The sequence below is a fragment of the Coregonus lavaretus genome (genome assembly GCF_964263955.1).
Source record: "Coregonus lavaretus genome assembly, contig: HAP1_SCAFFOLD_2871, whole genome shotgun sequence".
NCBI lineage: Eukaryota > Metazoa > Chordata > Actinopteri > Salmoniformes > Salmonidae > Coregonus > Coregonus lavaretus.
This window is the reverse complement of record NW_028158016.1, coordinates 37,501-54,879: the sequence shown is the minus strand read 5'-3', so window position 1 is coordinate 54,879 and position 17,379 is coordinate 37,501. Positions and strand designations below refer to the sequence as shown.

At 47.0% G+C, this 17,379-nt stretch overlaps 1 protein-coding gene across 1 annotated transcript in view; it reads left to right on the top strand.

Annotated features, from left to right (window-relative positions):
* LOC311124538 (serine/threonine-protein kinase SMG1-like) overlaps positions 1 to 17,379 on the top strand; it is a gene marked incomplete at its 3' end in the record, with an annotated part of 68,988 nt that overhangs the window by 14,487 nt on the left and 37,122 nt on the right. Inside the window, exons 10-21 of the mRNA XM_084198660.1 lie at positions 670 to 843; positions 2,536 to 2,757; positions 3,037 to 3,138; positions 10,564 to 10,836; positions 11,785 to 11,915; positions 13,704 to 13,865; positions 14,267 to 14,385; positions 14,861 to 14,948; positions 15,059 to 15,160; positions 15,344 to 15,484; positions 15,968 to 16,224; positions 16,831 to 17,027. Coding sequence (XP_084054786.1) covers positions 670 to 843; positions 2,536 to 2,757; positions 3,037 to 3,138; positions 10,564 to 10,836; positions 11,785 to 11,915; positions 13,704 to 13,865; positions 14,267 to 14,385; positions 14,861 to 14,948; positions 15,059 to 15,160; positions 15,344 to 15,484; positions 15,968 to 16,224; positions 16,831 to 17,027 — 1,968 coding nt within the window. The remainder of the gene's footprint in view (positions 1 to 669; positions 844 to 2,535; positions 2,758 to 3,036; positions 3,139 to 10,563; positions 10,837 to 11,784; positions 11,916 to 13,703; positions 13,866 to 14,266; positions 14,386 to 14,860; positions 14,949 to 15,058; positions 15,161 to 15,343; positions 15,485 to 15,967; positions 16,225 to 16,830; positions 17,028 to 17,379) is intronic.

Genomic DNA, 17,379 nt, shown 5'->3' with positions numbered 1-17,379 from the left:
CTAGGCAGTCTGGGTAGTTCCGTTTTCCCCCCATTTTTTCCATTTCCCAATGATTGAGCCACTGTGCTCTTAGAACCTTTCAACACTCTATAAATAGTTTTATACCCTTCCCCAGATATATGCCTCATCACAATTCTATCTCGAAGATCTACGGACAGTTCCCTGGACTTCATGGTATAGTTTCTGCTCTGACATGCACTGTCAACTGTGGGACCAGGTGTGTTTTCTTTCCAAATCATGTCCAAACAATTGAATTGGCCACAGGTGGACTCCAATCAAATTGTAGTGACATCTCAAGGATGATCAAAGGAAATTGGATGCACCTGAGCTCAATTTGGAGTGTCATAGCAAAGGGGTGTGAATACTTATGTAAATGAGATTTCTGTATTTAATTTTCAATACATTTGCAAACGTTTCAAAAAAAAATGTTTTCACTTTCTCATTATGGGGTATTGTGTGTAGATGGGTGGGGGGGGGGGGATATTTAATCCATTTACAATTCAGGCTTTAACACAACAAAATGTAGAAAAAACAAAGGGGTGTGAATACTTTCTGAAGACACTGTATCAAGTTATGGAAAATGTTTATCACTGAGATCCTTTTGTATTACATTAAATATGAAATGCCATGAAGAAATGTATGGACTGTTCTGTCCCATGTTGTCTCCAGGACTTGGGTCACGTGGGTTCTGGAGAGGCGGTAGACGAGGACGTCCCTCCCCCCACGGTGTCTCTGCCCAAACTGGCCGCCTTGCTGAGGGTGTTCAGCACCGTGGTGCGCTGCATCGGACAGCGCTTCAACCCCATCAGGGGACCGCCCATCACACAGGCATACGTCTCTGATGTAAGGAAACACACACACACTGAAACACACACACACACACACTGAAACACACACACACACACACTGAAACACACACACACACACTGAAACACACTGAAACACACACACACACACACACACACTGAAACACACACACACACACACACACTGAAACACACACACACTGAAACACACACACACACACACTGAAACACACACACACACACTGAAACACACACACACTGAAACACACACACACACACACTGAAACACACACACACACTGAAACACACACACACACACACTGAAACACACACACACACACTGAAACACACACACACTGAAACACACACACACACACACACTGAAACACACACACACACACTGAAACACACACACACACACACACACTGAAACACACACACACACTGAAACACACACACACACTGAAACACACACACACACTGAAACACACACACACACTGAAACACACACACACACTGAAACACACACACACACACACTGAAACACACACACACACACACTGAAACACACACACACACACACACTGAAACACACACACACACACACTGACACACACACACACAGAAACACACACACACTGAAACACACACACACACACACACTGAAACACACACACACACACTGAAACACACATACACACACACTGAAACACACACACACACTGAAACACACACACACACTGAAATACACACACACACACACTGAAACACACACACACACACACACACTGAAACACACACACACACACACACTGAAACACACACACACACACACACACTGAAACACACACACACTGAAACACACACACACACTGAAACACACACACACACACACTGAAACACACACACACACACACACACTGAAACACACACACACACACACACTGAAACACACACACACACACACACACACTGAAACACACACACACTGAAACACACACTGAAACACACACACACACTGAAACACACACTGAAACACACACACACACACTGAAACACACACACACTGAAACACACACACACACACTGAAACACACACACACACACACACACACACACTGAAACACACACTGAAACACACACTGAAACACACACACACTGAAACACACACTGAAACACACACACACACACTGAAACACACACACACACACTGAAACACACACACACACTGAAACACACACACACACACACACACACACACACACTGAAACACACACACACACACACACACACTGAAACACACACACACACTGAAACACACACACACACACTGAAACACACACACACACACTGAAACACACACACACACACTGAAACACACACACACACACTGAAACACACACTGAAACACACACACACACACTGAAACACACACACACACACACACTGAAACACACACTGAAACACACACACACACACACACACACACTGAAACACACACACACACACACACTGAAACACACACACACACACACACTGAAACACACACACACACACACTGAAACACTCTGTAAGGAGAGACACACACACCCATCCGAGGCATTTTACTGATGTAAGGAGAGTGGGTGGGAGAGACCCAGACTCTGGTAATTAACAAGGCATATGTCACAGATATAATTTGTTCCCAACACAACCTTACCTCATCCCCCTCCTTCCTCCCTTACCCCAGGTTCTGAACCGGGTGCTGGCGTGTGTGTCGACGGCCAAGCAGGTGTTGTTCTCTGAGCCGGTTTTGACGGCGGGGAACGAGTGTGTGTGTGTCCTGCTGGTGAGCTTGGAGCCGTCCGCACGGCTGACCGACGCTGTCATCACCTACGGCCTGGACCAGCTGGACGCCTGCCGGGCCTGTGGCCCAGAGTACAGCCTGGCTGTCCTAAGCCTCATCACATTGGTAAGAACCGGTTCTAAAACTGGTTTACATACAGGTTAGAACTAGTTTATGCTGGTTAGAACTGGTTTAAACCTGTTTGGAAGAATGTTCCCTCAAACTGAGCAAATTTCATGTTTTGTGAGCGGAAACTTGAATGTTGCGTCAATGTAGGCCAACATTTTGAGACTTTTTAAAAACATTATGCATTGCATTATAAATGGCTGCCCGAATGCAGAGAACTGGTTGGTCATTCAACGTTTGCCTCTCTGCTTCTAATGGTCTCTTCTCTCTGTGTGGTAGATCGTGGACCAGATCAACACTAAGCTTCCAGCCTGGTTTGTGGAGAAGCTGCTGGCACCGACGTCACAGCTCCTGGAGCTACGCTTCAACAGGGACAGAGAGGTGTGTGTGTTAGGGATGTGACAAATGGAAACATTTTCTTAACGTTTAAATTGCTGTTAAAAAAAAAAAGTCATTTTTCTGTTAAAACGATTTTTAAAAAATGCTTAAAATGTCATGTGTATTCACAATGCAGAATATGGTAATATTGGGTACGACAGTCCTATTGGGTGGGTGCTAGGGGGCAATGAAGTTCCATCTACCACAGTCATAGGCTGAATCTCAAACCCCAACACTTGGCCACTAAGCCCTTTATCGAGTGGCCACTTGCTGTTGCGTTAGATAGTGATCACTTGAGTCCGCAAGTGTTTTGCCAAATGGAGCGTTGAGACGATGCACACTCAATATTCCAACTCCCACTTATCAATATTCTAAATCCAGTCTTGCACATGACTCACTTGCTATGAAACACAGGCACTGGGACAGACTCTGATAGACAGGGAAGAAGTTGTAAAAACTGCCTGCTGCTAGCTAGCTTCACTGACAAACACAGGGATGGAACGTTCGCTAGCTAGCTAAGGATGTTGGGCACTGCACTGATAAACAGCATGTAGCTAGCTAGCTAAGGATGTTGGGCACTGCACTGATAAACAGCATGTAGCTAGCTAGCTAAGGATGTTGGGCACTGCACTGATAAACAGCATGTAGCTAGCTAGCTAAGGATGTTGGGCACTGCACTGATAAACAGCATGTAGCTAGCTAGCTAAGGATGTTGGGCACTGCACTGATAAACAGCATGTAGCTCGTCACTTATTTAGGATAGTTTGACAGCTTGCTGATGAAGTTGTAGACTTGTTTCCAGCAGGCGGTCCGTACTAGACATGTTTCCAGCAGGCGGTCCATACTAGACATGTTTCCAGCAGGCGGTCCGTACTAGACATGTTTCCAGCAGGCGGTCCATACTAGACATGTTTCCAGCAGGCGGTCCGTACTAGACATGTTTCCAGCAGGCGGTCCGTACTAGACATGTTTCCAGCAGGCGGTCCGTACTAGACATGTTTCCAGCAGGCGGTCCATACTAGACATGTTTCCAGCAGGCGGTCCATACTAGACATGTTTCCAGCAGGCGGTCCGTACTAGACATGTTTCCAGCAGGCGGTCCGTACTAGACATGTTTCCAGCAGGCGGTCCATACTAGACATGTTTCCAGCAGGCGGTCCATACTAGACATGTTTCCAGCAGGTGGTCCATACTTAAGTACGTTACTAAAGCACCAATCGCTACATTGTAACGTTGGGTCAGGTAAAAGCGCAGCAGCAGACTCCATTTGTATAAAAAAAATTACAATATTTTAGGGATTTTTTTTTCTTAACTTGCCAGTTTCTTTTTAACGTTTTAAATGTTCGCACCCCTAGTGTGTGTGTGTGTGACCAGGTTTATAGAGGTGTACATTTGTGGGTGCTTGAAACCACCTAATTGAAATGGGAAGAGCGGTGTGTATGCCTCCGATTCAGATTGGGAGAACGTAATGTCAGGTGTGTTTCTGTTAGGGTTAGGGAGAAGGTGTGTTTCTGTTAGGGTTAGGGGGAAGTTGTTTCTGTTAGGGTTAGGGGGAAGTTGTGTTTCTGTTAGGGTTAGGGGGAAGTTGTTTCTGTTAGGGTTATGGGGAAGTTGTGTTTCTGTTAGGGTTAGGTGGAAGTTGTGTTTCTGTTAGGGTTAGGGGGAAGTTGTGTTTCTGTTAGGGTTAGGGGGAAGTTGTGTTTCTGTTAGGGTTAGGGGGAAGTTGTGTTTCTGTTAGGGTTAGGTGGAAGTTGTGTTTCTGTTAGGGTTAGGTGGAAGTTGTGTTTCTGTTAGGGTTAGGGGGAAGTTGTTTCTGTTAGGGTTAGGGGGAAGTTGTGTTTCTGTTAGGGTTAGGGGGAAGTTGTGTTTCTGTTAGGGTTAGGGGGAAGTTGTGTTTCTGTTAGGGTTAGGTGGAAGTTGTGTTTCTGTTAGGGTTAGGGGGAAGTTGTTTCTGTTAGGGTTAGGGGGAAGTTGTGTTTCTGTTAGGGTTAGGGGGAAGTTGTTTCTGTTAGGGTTAGGGGGAAGTTGTGTTTCTGTTAGGGTTATGGGGAAGTTGTGTTTCTGTTAGGGTTAGGGGGAAGTTGTGTTTCTGTTAGGGTTATGGGGAAGTTGTGTTTCTGTTAGGGTTAGGGGGAAGTTGTGTTTCTGTTAGGGTTAGGGGGAAGTTGTGTTTCTGTTAGGGTTAGGGGGAAGTTGTTTCTGTTAGGGTTAGGTGGAAGTTGTGTTTCTGTTAGGGTTAGGGGGAAGTTGTTTCTGTTAGGGTTAGGGGGAAGTTGTGTTTCTGTTAGGGTTATGGGGAAGTTGTGTTTCTGTTAGGGTTAGGGGGAAGTTGTGTTTCTGTTAGGGTTAGGTGGAAGTTGTGTTTCTGTTAGGGTTAGGGGGAAGTTGTTTCTGTTAGGGTTATGGGGAAGTTGTGTTTCTGTTAGGGTTAGGGGGAAGTTGTGTTTCTGTTAGGGTTAGGGGGAAGTTGTGTTTCTGTTAGGGTTAGGGGGAAGTTGTGTTTCTGTTAGGGTTAGGGGGAAGTTGTGTTTCTGTTAGGGTTAGGGGGAAGTTGTGTTTCTGTTAGGGTTAGGGGGAAGTTGTGTTTCTGTTAGGGTTAGGGGGAAGTTGTGTTTCTGTTAGGGTTAGGGGGAAGTTGTTTCTGTTAGGGTTAGGTGGAAGTTGTGTTTCTGTTAGGGTTAGGGGGAAGTTGTTTCTGTTAGGGTTAGGGGGAAGTTGTGTTTCTGTTAGGGTTAGGTGGAAGTTGTGTTTCTGTTAGGGTTAGGGGGAAGTTGTTTCTGTTAGGGTTAGGGGGAAGTTGTGTTTCTGTTAGGGTTAGGGGGAAGTTGTGTTTCTGTTAGGGTTAGGGGGAAGTTGTGTTTCTGTTAGGGTTAGGTGGAAGTTGTGTTTCTGTTAGGTGGAGGTAGGGCTGTTGCGGTGACCGTATTAACGCCACACCGACAGTCATGACCGCAGTAAAACACCACGTGACTGAGTCACGGTTATCTCCTCTTATGTGCTCTGGACATGCTTTGGTAGTGCCCAACTTCCTAACTGCCATCGGGTCCTAATGGCCTCGTCCTCAGGGCTCTGTGGTCCCTCTAACCACTCTGACATCAAGGCAAATGCAATGGAAATCACATCAAACGCTCATCAAAACAGTATCGTGCTTTTTTAAAAACTCAGCTCACTGTGATTGATCCATTTTGAAGAAAGAAGTTCAACAGCAGGTTGAAACTGAGTGGGAAAACATGGTCGTTGTGGATGTTGCTTCAAAGCCTAACACAATGAAATGGACAGCGCTTTCTAAGGTGATGATTAATTCAAACGCATATGCATATTAGAGCTTATGTACAGGTAAAAGTCAGTAAATTAGAATATTTTGAAAAACTTGATTTATTTCAGTAATTGCATTCAAAAGGTGTAACTTGTACATTATATTTATTCATTGCACACAGACTGATGCATTCAAATGTTTATTTCATTTAATTTTGATGATTTGAAGTGGCAACAAATGAAAATCCAAAATTCCGTGTGTCACAAAATTAGAATATTGTGTAAGGGTTACATTTTGAAGACACCTGGTGCCACAAAATAATCAGCTGATTAACTCAAAACACCTGCAAAGGGCTTTAAATGGTCTCTCAGTCCAGTTCTGAAGCCTACACAAACATGGGGAAGACTTCAGATTTGACAGCTGTCCAAAAGGCGACCATCGACACATTGCACAAGGAGGGAAAGACACAAAAGGTTATTGCAGAAGAGGCTGGCTGTTCTCAGAGCTCTGTGTCCAAACACATTAATAGAGAGGCAAAGGGAAGGAAAAACTGTGGTCAGAAAAAGTGTACAAGCGATAGGGATCACCGCGCCCTAGTCAAGATTGTGAAAAAAAACCCATTCAAAAATGTGGGGGAGATTCACAAGGAGTGGACAGCTGCTGGAGTCAGGGCTTCAAGATCCACCACCAAGAGACGCTTGAAAGACATGGGTTTCAACTGCCGCATACCTCGTGTCAAGCCACTGTTGACCAAGAAACAGCGCGAAAAGCGTCTCACCTGGGCTAAGGAAAAAAAGAGCTGGACTGCTGCTGAGTGGTCTAAAGTCATGTTTTCTGACGAAAGCAAATTTTGCATTTCCTTTGGAAATCGAGGTCCCAGAGTCTGGAGGAAGACAGGAGAGGCACAGGATCCACGTTGCCTGAAGTCTAGTGTAAAGTTTCCACCATCAGTGATGGTTTGGGGTGCCATGTCATCTGCTGGTGTCGGTCCACTCTGTTTCCTGAGATCCAGGGTCAACGCAGCCGTCTACCAGCAAGTTTTAGAGCACTTCATGCTTCCTGCTGCTGACCTGCTCTATGGAGATGGAGATTTCAGGTTCCAACAGGACTTGGCGCCTGCACACAGCGCAAAATCTACCCGTGCCTGGTTTACGGACCATGGTATTTCTGTTCTAAATTGGCCAGCCAACTCCCCTGACCTTAGCCCCATAGAAAATCTGTGGGGTATTGTGAAAAGGAAGATGCAGAATGCCAGACCCAACAACGCAGAAGAGTTGAAGGCCACTATCAGAGCAACCTGGGCTCTCATAACACCTGAGCAGTGCCAGAAACTCATCGACTCCATGCCACGCCGCATTAATGCAGTAATTGAGGCAAAAGGAGCTCCAACCAAGTATTGAGTATTGTACATGCTCATATTTTTCATTTTCATACTTTTCAGTTGGCCAACATTTCTAAAAAATCCCTTTTTTGTATTAGCCTTAAGTAATATTCTAATTTTGTGACACACGGAATTTTGGATTTTCATTTGTTGCCACTTCAAATCATCAAAATTAAATGAAATAAACATTTGAATGCATCAGTCTGTGTGCAATGAATAAATATAATGTACAAGTTACACCTTTTGAATGCAATTACTGAAATAAATCAAGTTTTTCAAAATATTCTAATTTACTGACTTTTACCTGTATGTGTTTCAATAGTCTGTAGTCGCATCGTGCAGCCCGTATGTGTTTTGAAAACATTCTAATGTTTGTATCATTCACAACTAAAGTTGCCAAATAACTCTAAATGTAGGATATTATAGTCCCTGTTTCAAATGATCACTTTTACGCTCAACATGGCCACTTCATATGAGCACTCGCTCTGGAATGTGAAAAATATCCTTTCTATTTTATTCAACCAAGTTCAGTTATATTCTTCTAACTATGAAATCATATAATATAAAATAATGGCATGGGATTTATAGGCCTATCTTGTCTGCTTAATGAACAAGCCTATGGCACGGAGCATAGAGAGAACACTCATATTCTGTTCTTCAGAAATACATTTTCTTTAGACCCGCCTAAAATAAATAATTTTATTGTGATGGTTATTATTAAATTGATTTTATTAAACTTTTTAAAATATAGATGTTCCAAAGGTGCGCATCAGCGGCTTGTATGCAGCTGACATTTCATGACCGCCACAGCCTGTGGTGGAAGGTGTGTCTCTGTCTGTTAGGTGGAAGGTGTGTCTCTGTCTGTTAGGGTTAGGTGGAAGGTGTTTCTGTCTGTTAGGGTTAGGTGGAAGGTGTGTCTCTGTCTGTTAGGGTTAGGTGGAAGGTGTGTCTCTGTCTGTTAGGGTTAGGTGGAAGGTGTGTCTCTGTCTGTTAGGGTTAGGTGGAAGGTGTTTCTGTCTGTTAGGTGGAAGGTGTGTCTCTGTCTGTTAGGGTTAGGTGGAAGGTGTTTCTGTCTGTTAGGGTTAGGTGGAAGGTGTGTCTCTGTCTGTTAGGGTTAGGTGGAAGGTGTGTCTCTGTCTGTTAGGGTTAGGTGGAAGGTGTTTCTGTCTGTTAGGTGGAAGGTGTGTCTCTGTCTGTTAGGGTTAGGTGGAAGGTGTTTCTGTCTGTTAGGGTTAGGTGGAAGGTGTGTCTCTGTCTGTTAGGGTTAGGTGGAAGGTGTGTCTCTGTCTGTTAGGGTTAGGTGGAAGGTGTGTCTCTGTCTGTTAGGGTTAGGTGGAAGGTGTGTCTCTGTCTGTTAGGGTTAGGTGGAAGGTGTGTCTCTGTCTGTTAGGGTTAGGTGGAAGGTGTTTCTGTCTGTTAGGGTTAGGTGGAAGGTGTTTCTGTCTGTTAGGGTTAGGTGGAAGGTGTTTCTGTCTGTTAGGGTTAGGTGGAAGGTGTGTCTCTGTCTGTTAGGGTTAGGTGGAAGGTGTGTCTCTGTCTGTTAGGGTTAGGTGGAAGGTGTGTTTCTGTCTGTTAGGGTTAGGTGGAAGGTGTGTCTCTGTCTGTTAGGGTTAGGTGGAAGGTGTGTCTCTGTCTGTTAGGGTTAGGTGGAAGGTGTGTCTCTGTCTGTTAGGGTTAGGTGGAAGGTGTGTCTCTGTCTGTTAGGGTTAGGTGGAAGGTGTGTCTCTGTCTGTTAGGGTTAGGTGGAAGGTGTGTCTCTGTCTGTTAGGGTTAGGTGGAAGGTGTTTCTGTCTGTTAGGGTTAGGTGGAAGGTGTTTCTGTCTGTTAGGGTTAGGTGGAAGGTGTTTCTGTCTGTTAGGGTTAGGTGGAAGGTGTGTCTCTGTCTGTTAGGGTTAGGTGGAAGGTGTGTCTCTGTCTGTTAGGGTTAGGTGGAAGGTGTGTCTCTGTCTGTTAGGTGGAAGGTGTGTTTCTGTCTGTTAGGGTTAGGTGGAAGGTGTGTCTCTGTCTGTTAGGGTTAGGTGGAAGGTGTGTCTCTGTCTGTTAGGGTTAGGTGGAAGGTGTTTCTGTCTGTTAGGGTTAGGTGGAAGGTGTGTCTCTGTCTGTTAGGGTTAGGTGGAAGGTGTTTCTGTCTGTTAGGGTTAGGTGGAAGGTGTTTCTGTCTGTTAGGGTTAGGTGGAAGGTGTGTCTCTGTCTGTTAGGTGGAAGGTGTGTCTCTGTCTGTTAGGGTTAGGTGGAAGGTGTGTCTCTGTCTGTTAGGGTTAGGTGGAAGGTGTGTCTCTGTCTGTTAGGGTTAGGTGGAAGGTGTGTCTCTGTCTGTTAGGGTTAGGTGGAAGGTGTGTCTCTGTCTGTTAGGGTTAGGTGGAAGGTGTGTCTCTGTCTGTTAGGGTTAGGTGGAAGGTGTGTGTCTGTCTGTTAGGGTTAGGTGGAAGGTGTGTCTCTGTCTGTTAGGGTTAGGTGGAAGGTGTGTCTCTGTCTGTTAGGGTTAGGTGGAAGGTGTGTCTCTGTCTGTTAGGGTTAGGTGGAAGGTGTTTGTCTGTTAGGGTTAGGTGGAAGGTGTGTCTGAGGGTTAGGTGGAAGGTGTTTTTCTGTGTGTTTGCGGCTTTCTATAACCATGTTAGTATGACAATTCTATTGAAAACAAAACCGATCAGAAAGGTTGAATGGAAACTGTTAAGACATGTTTTTACTGGGTGTGTCCGGCCGTCTCTGTGTGTGTCTGTCTTTCTCTGTGGTCTGTATCCATGTGTCTTCACTGATCCCCTCTGCTCTCTGTCTCTCTCTTTCTCTCCAGGTGATGTCAGCAGCCCTGGGTGTGTACCAGTCCGTTTTGAGCCTAAAGAACATTCCCATTCTGGAAGCAGCTTATAAACTGGTTCTGGGAGAGATGGCCTGTGCCCTGTCCAGTCTGCTGGCCCCCCTGGACCTCCCCCCAACCCCCTTCCCCGGCATCCAGCACCCTGTCTTCGCCCCCCTCACCCTCACCCCTGAGAGGGCAGAGTTCACCCTCATCTTCAACCTGTCAGCCCTCACCACCATCGGCAACACCAAGAACTCACTCATAGGGGTATGTTACGTAACACACCCACTGCACCACCATCAGCAACACCAAGTAACATGACTGAACTGGACCTTAAAATGTACCTCTGCTCTGCCCCTCTCTCTGTCTCTGTCTCGCTCTCGCTCTTTCTCTCTCTGTCGCTCTCGCTCTTTCTCTCTCTGTCGCTCTCGCTCTTTCTCTCTCTGTCTCGCTCTCGCTCTTTCTCTCTCTGTCGCTCTCGCTCTTTCTCTCTCTGTCGCTCTCGCTCTTTCTCTCTCTGTCGTTCTCGCTCTTTCTCTCTCTGTCGTTCTCGCTCTTTCTCTCTCTGTCGCTCTCGCTCTTTCTCTCTCTGTCGCTCTCGCTCTTTCTCTCTCTGTCGCTCTCGCTCTCTCTCTCTCTGTCGCTCTCTCTCTGTCGCTCTCGCTCTTTCTCTCTCTGTCGCTCTTTCTCTCTCTGTCGCTCTTTCTCTCTCTGTCGCTCTCGCTCTTTCTCTCTCTGTCGCTCTCTCTCTCTCTGTCGCTCTCGCTCTTTCTCTCTCTGTCGCTCTTTCTCTCTCTGTCGCTCTTTCTCTCTCTGTCGCTCTCGCTCTTTCTCTCTGTCGCTCTCGCTCTTTCTCTCTCTGTCGCTCTCGCTCTTTCGCTCTTTCTCTCTCTGTCGCTCTCGCTCTTTCTCTCTCTGTCGCTCTCGCTCTTTCTCTCTCTGTCGCTCTCGCTCTTTCTCTCTCTGTCGCTCTCGCTCTTTCTCTCTCTGTCGCTCTCGCTCTTTCGCTCTTTCTCTCTCTGTCGCTCTCGCTCTTTCTCTCTCTGTCGCTCTCGCTCTTTCTCTCTCTGTCGCTCTCGCTCTTTCTCTCTCTGTCGCTCTCGCTCTTTCTCTCTCTGTCGCTCTTTCTCTGTCTCTCGCTCTCTGTCTCTCGCTCTCTGTCTCTCGCTCGCTCTCTGTCGCTCTCTGTCTCTCTCTCTGTCTCTCTCTCTGTAGATGTGGGCTCTGTCTCCGACGGTGTTTGCGTTGTTGAGTCAGAACCTGATGTTGGTCCACTCTGACCTGGCCGTCTACCACCCTGCCGTACAATACACTGTGTTATACACCCTATACTCACACTGTACCAGGTAACTAACACACACTACCACCCTGCCGTACAATACACTGTGTTATACACCCTATACTCACACTGTACCAGGTAACTACCACCCTGCTGTACAATACACTGTTATATACCCTATACTCACACTGTACCAGGTAACTAACACACACTACCACCCTGCCGTACAATACACTGTTATATACCCTATACTCACACTGTACCAGGTAACTAACACGCACTACCACCCTGCTGTACAATACACTGTTATATACCCTATACTCACACTGTACCAGGTAACTAACACACACTACCACCCTGCCGTACAATACACTGTTATATACCCTATACTCACACTGTACCAGGTAACTACCACCCTGCTGTACAATACACTGTTATATACCCTATACTCACACTGTACCAGGTAACTAACACGCACTACCACCCTGCTGTACAATACACTGTTATATACCCTATACTCACACTGTACCAGGTAACTAACACACTACCACCCTGCCGTACAATACACTGTTATATACCCTATACTCACACTGTACCAGGTAACTACCACCCTGCTGTACAATACACTGTTATATACCCTATACTCACACTGTACCAGGTAACTAACACGCACTACCACCCTGCCGTACAATACACTGTTATATACCCTATACTCACACTGTACCAGGTAACTAACACACACTACCACCCTGCCGTACAATACACTGTTATATACCCTATACTCACACTGTACCAGGTAACTAACACACACTACCACCCTGCCGTACAATACACTGTTATATACCCTATACTCACACTGTACCAGGTAACTAACACACACTACCACCCTGCCGTACAATACACTGTTATATACCCTATACTCACACTGTACCAGGTAACTAACACACACTACCACCCTGCCGTACAATACACTGTTATATACCCTATACTCACACTGTACCAGGTAACTAACACACACTACCACCCTGCTGTACAATACACTGTTATATACCCTATACTCACACTGTACCAGGTAACTACCACACACTACCACCCTGCCGTACAATACACTGTTATATACCCTATACTCACACTGTACCAGGTAACTAACACATGTTAATACAACTTTGATCCTTCCTTTTTTTTAAACGTAGTTCACCACATTCTAATTTGTATTTTCTTTCAATCCTCTCTCTCGCTGTCTCTCTCTCTCTCTCTCGCTGTCTCTCTCTCTCTCTCTCGCTGTCTCTCTCCCTCTCTCGCTGTCTCTCTCCCTCTCTCGCTGTCTCTCTCCCTCTCTCGCTGTCTCTCTCCCTCTCTCGCTGTCTCTCTCCCTCTCTCGCTGTCTCTCTCCCTCTCTCGCTGTCTCTCTCCCTCTCTCGCTGTCTCTCTCCCTCTCTCGCTGTCTCTCTCCCTCTCTCGCTGTCTCTCTCCCTCTCTCGCTGTCTCTCCCTCTCTCGCTGTCTCTCTCCCTCTCTCGCTGTCTCTCTCGCTGTCTCTCTCCGTCTCTCTCGCTGTCTCTCTCCGTCTCTCTCGCTGTCTCTCTCGCTGTCTCGCTGTCTCTCTCCCTCTCTCGCTGTCTCCCTCTCTCGCTGTCTCCCTCTCTCGCTGTCTCCCTCTCTCGCTGTCTCCCTCTCTCGCTGTCTCGCTCTCCCTCTCCCTCTCTCGCTGTCTCCCTCTCTCTCTCTCTCGCTGTCTCTCTCTCTCTCGCTGTCTCTCTCTCTCTCGCTGTCTCTCTCTCCCCCTCGCTGTCTCGCTGTCTCTGTCTCGCTCTCTCTCTCCCCCCTCTCTCTCTCTCCCTCCCTCTGTTCTTCAGACATGACCACTTCATCTCGTCCAGCCTGTCCTCCTCCTCCCCCTCTCTCTTTGACGGCGCGGTCATCAGCACAGTAACCACGGCAACCAGGAAACACTTCAGCACTCTGCTGTCCCTGCTGGGGACCCTGCTGAGGAAGGAGCACCTCTACACTGAGGCCAGGTGCACACACTATACATTACACACACACACACACACACACACACACACTATACATTACACACACACACACACACACACACTATACATTACACACATTGTACATTACACACACACTATACATTACACACACATACACACACACACACACACACACTATACATTACACACACACACACACACACACACACACACACTATACATTACACACACACACACTATACATTACACACACTATACATTACACACACTATACATTACACACACATACATACACACTATACATTACACACACATACACACTATACATTACACACACACACACACACACTATACATTACACACACACAGGTGTAGTTGAACGATAACCTAACCTAGTTCGTGTGTGTGTCTGCTACAAACAGGAAGCTGTTGTTGACGTGGTCTCTGGAGATGTGTCTGATGATGAAGAAGTGTGATACCTACACCCCTCTCTTCTCCCTGCCCTCCTTCCACAAGTTCTGCAAGGGTCTGCTCCACAACGGTAACTACTGTTTAACTATAGAAAGGGTCTGCTCCACAACGGTAACTACTGTTTAACTATAGAAAGGGTCTGCTCCACAACGGTAAATACTGTTTAACTATAGAAAGGGTCCTGCTCCACAACGGTAAATACTGTTTAACTATAGAAAGGGTCTGCTCCACAACGGTAAATACTGTTTAACTATAGAAAGGGTCTGCTCCACAACGGTAAATACTGTTTAACTATAGAAAGGGTCCTGCTCCACAACGGTAAATACTGTTTAACTATAGAAAGGGTCTGCTCCACAACGGTAAATACTGTTTAACTATAGAAAGGGTTGCTAAATTCTGATTGATTCTGGGGAATCTTCCAACCAGGATTTTCGGGAAAACCGGTTTTCGTTTTTCCTGATTCCTGCTGTGTGTGTGTGTGTGTATTCCTGCTGTGTGTGTGTAATCCTGCTGTGTGTGTGTGTGTGTTCTCTGTCGGTCTGCAGCCCTGAATGAGGACCCAGTCATCTGCCTCCAGACCTGCAACAGCCTACAAGTCCTCTCCTCCTCACTCAACACAGAGCTGCTGCAGAGGTAACACACACCTGCAACACACACACACACCTCCACCTCAAAACAACCCCTTAAACAGAAAAGCAGAAACCCAAACGGGTGTCATGTTGTCTCTGTCCTGTGCCTCCCAGGTGTGTGGATGTGTGTCGTGTCCAGCTGGTGCACTCTGCGGTGAGGGTGAGGCAGGCGTACGGCAAGCTGCTGAGGACAATCCCTCTGGACGTGACGCTCAGGTCAGCACACAACACACCGAACACCCTCCTCTTTCCTCAGTGACTGACTGGGACTCCTCCAAGGCCAGGACTCTATCAGTGACTGACTGGGACTCCACTAAGGCCAGGACTCTATCAGTGACTGACTGGGACTCCACTAAGGCCAGGACTCTATCAGTAACCTTAATGTCTGTGTCCCTACAGTAACCACAGCCACCCAGAGATAGAGGAGATCTCCCTGGTGGTCCGTCGCCACATGAACCACCCCCCCAGCAGCACCTTTCACCCCCAGGACTTCAGTGACCTCATCAGCTTCATCCTGTATGGCAGCCTGCATCGTGGAGGGTATGCTCCCTGGCTCTGGGGGGGGGGGGTTGGGTGGGGGGCTGACCTGTGTGTCATCTGCTAACGTGGGTCCCGTGCGGCTCAGTTGGTAGAGCGTGGTGCTTGCAACGGCAGGGTTGTGGGTTGGGTTCGATTCCCACGGGTTACCAGTATGGGGGGGGGAGTATGAAAATGTATTTGGGCACTACTGTAAGTCACTCAGGATAAGAGCGTCTGCTGAATGACAATGTAAATGTGTCATCTGCTAACGTGTGTTGATATCTGTTAACCTGTGTGTGTCTGTGTGTTTATCTGTTAACCTGTGTGTGTTTATCTGTTAACCTGTGTGTGTTTATCTGTTAACCTGTGTGTGTTTATCTGTTAACCTGTGTGTGTGTTTATCTGTTAACCTGTGTGTGTGTGTGTGTGTTAACCTGTGTGTGTTTATCTGTTAACCTGTGTGTGTGTTTATCTGTTAACCTGTGTGTGTGTCTCTCCCTACAGTAAAGAGCCGTGGCTGGAGCGTCTGTACCACAGCTGTCAGCGTCTGGAGAAGCGTGAGGGTGGTGGTGGCTCATCAGGTGGTGAAGGGGGGGTGTGTGGCTCCGGCCCGGGTGGGAGTGCGTGTGTACCACGGGGTCTGCTGAAGACTGAGGCGGTGCTGTGGCAGTGGGCGGTGTGGGAGGCAGCTCAGTTCACCGTGTTGTCTAAACTCCGCACCCCGCTGGGACGGGCACAGGACACCTTCCAGACCATAGAGGGTAAGGGCTGTTACGCAGGCACCAAAACACACGTTTACTCACTAAAACTCACAAAAACACTCAGTCCAGGGTTTTCCCCATTATGTTTTTTAACATGGTGTTGCTGATAAGGTGGGGGAGGCCTGGAGTGGGGTTATTTTTTGCGTTTCTAAACCCCTGTAACTGAACCCCTGTAACTGCCATTTCCTGCAATTTAGTGTCTTAAACCAGGGGTGTCAAACTAATTTTGCCCCGTGGGCCGCATTCAGTATTCAGCAAGGTCCGCAGGGCTGCTCTGAAAATGGGTTATATTTCCTTTTTCAATGCTCCCTGACTGTCTAGCTTTCGTGTCGGTGATCAGTCTATTAGCGAGCTGGACAGTCAGGAAGCTGTATGAATATAGGTCCATTATCATTTCTACACAGTTTCCATTTGGTGGTAGTAATTTTAATGTATATTAAGCGTCCCCCCCACAATAACTCAAACACTACTATCGCCTATCCAAGCCAATCCAAGCCTATACACATTTTGGATGTACATGTTGCCTCTTTCAAGAACATATTCTTTGCTCTCTCCTCCCTCCCTCCCTCTCCCCTCCCTCCCTCCCTCCCTCCCTCCCTCTCTCAGGTATGATCCGCAGCCTGGCGGCCCACAGTATGAACACGGAACAGGAGCTTAGCCAATGGAGCGCGGGCGACACGGACGACGGTCACCATAGCAACCAGCTGCGTCTGGCGCTGCTCTTGCAGTTCCTGGAAAACCTGGAGAAACTGATGTACAACGCCTACGAGGGCTGTGCCAACGCTCTGACCGCACCGCCCAAGGTGCACACACACGCAATAGCATCTGATAAATATGTGGCGGCAGGTAGCTTAGTGGTTAAGAGCGTTGTGCCAGTGACCGAAAGGTCGCTGGTTCTAATCCCCGAGCCAACTAGGTGAAAAATCTGTCGACGTGCCCTTGAGCAAGGCACTTAACCCTAATTGCTCCTGTAAGTCGCTCTGGATAAGAGCGTCTGCTAAATGACACAAAAAAAAAAGTATTTTTTTTTTTATTTTGACACCCACACCTACACCTGGAGAAACTGATGTACAACTCTTACGAGGGCTGTGCCAACTGACTGACCACACCGCCCAAGACACACACACAGCCCCAAGTACCCCCCCCCAGCTCCTT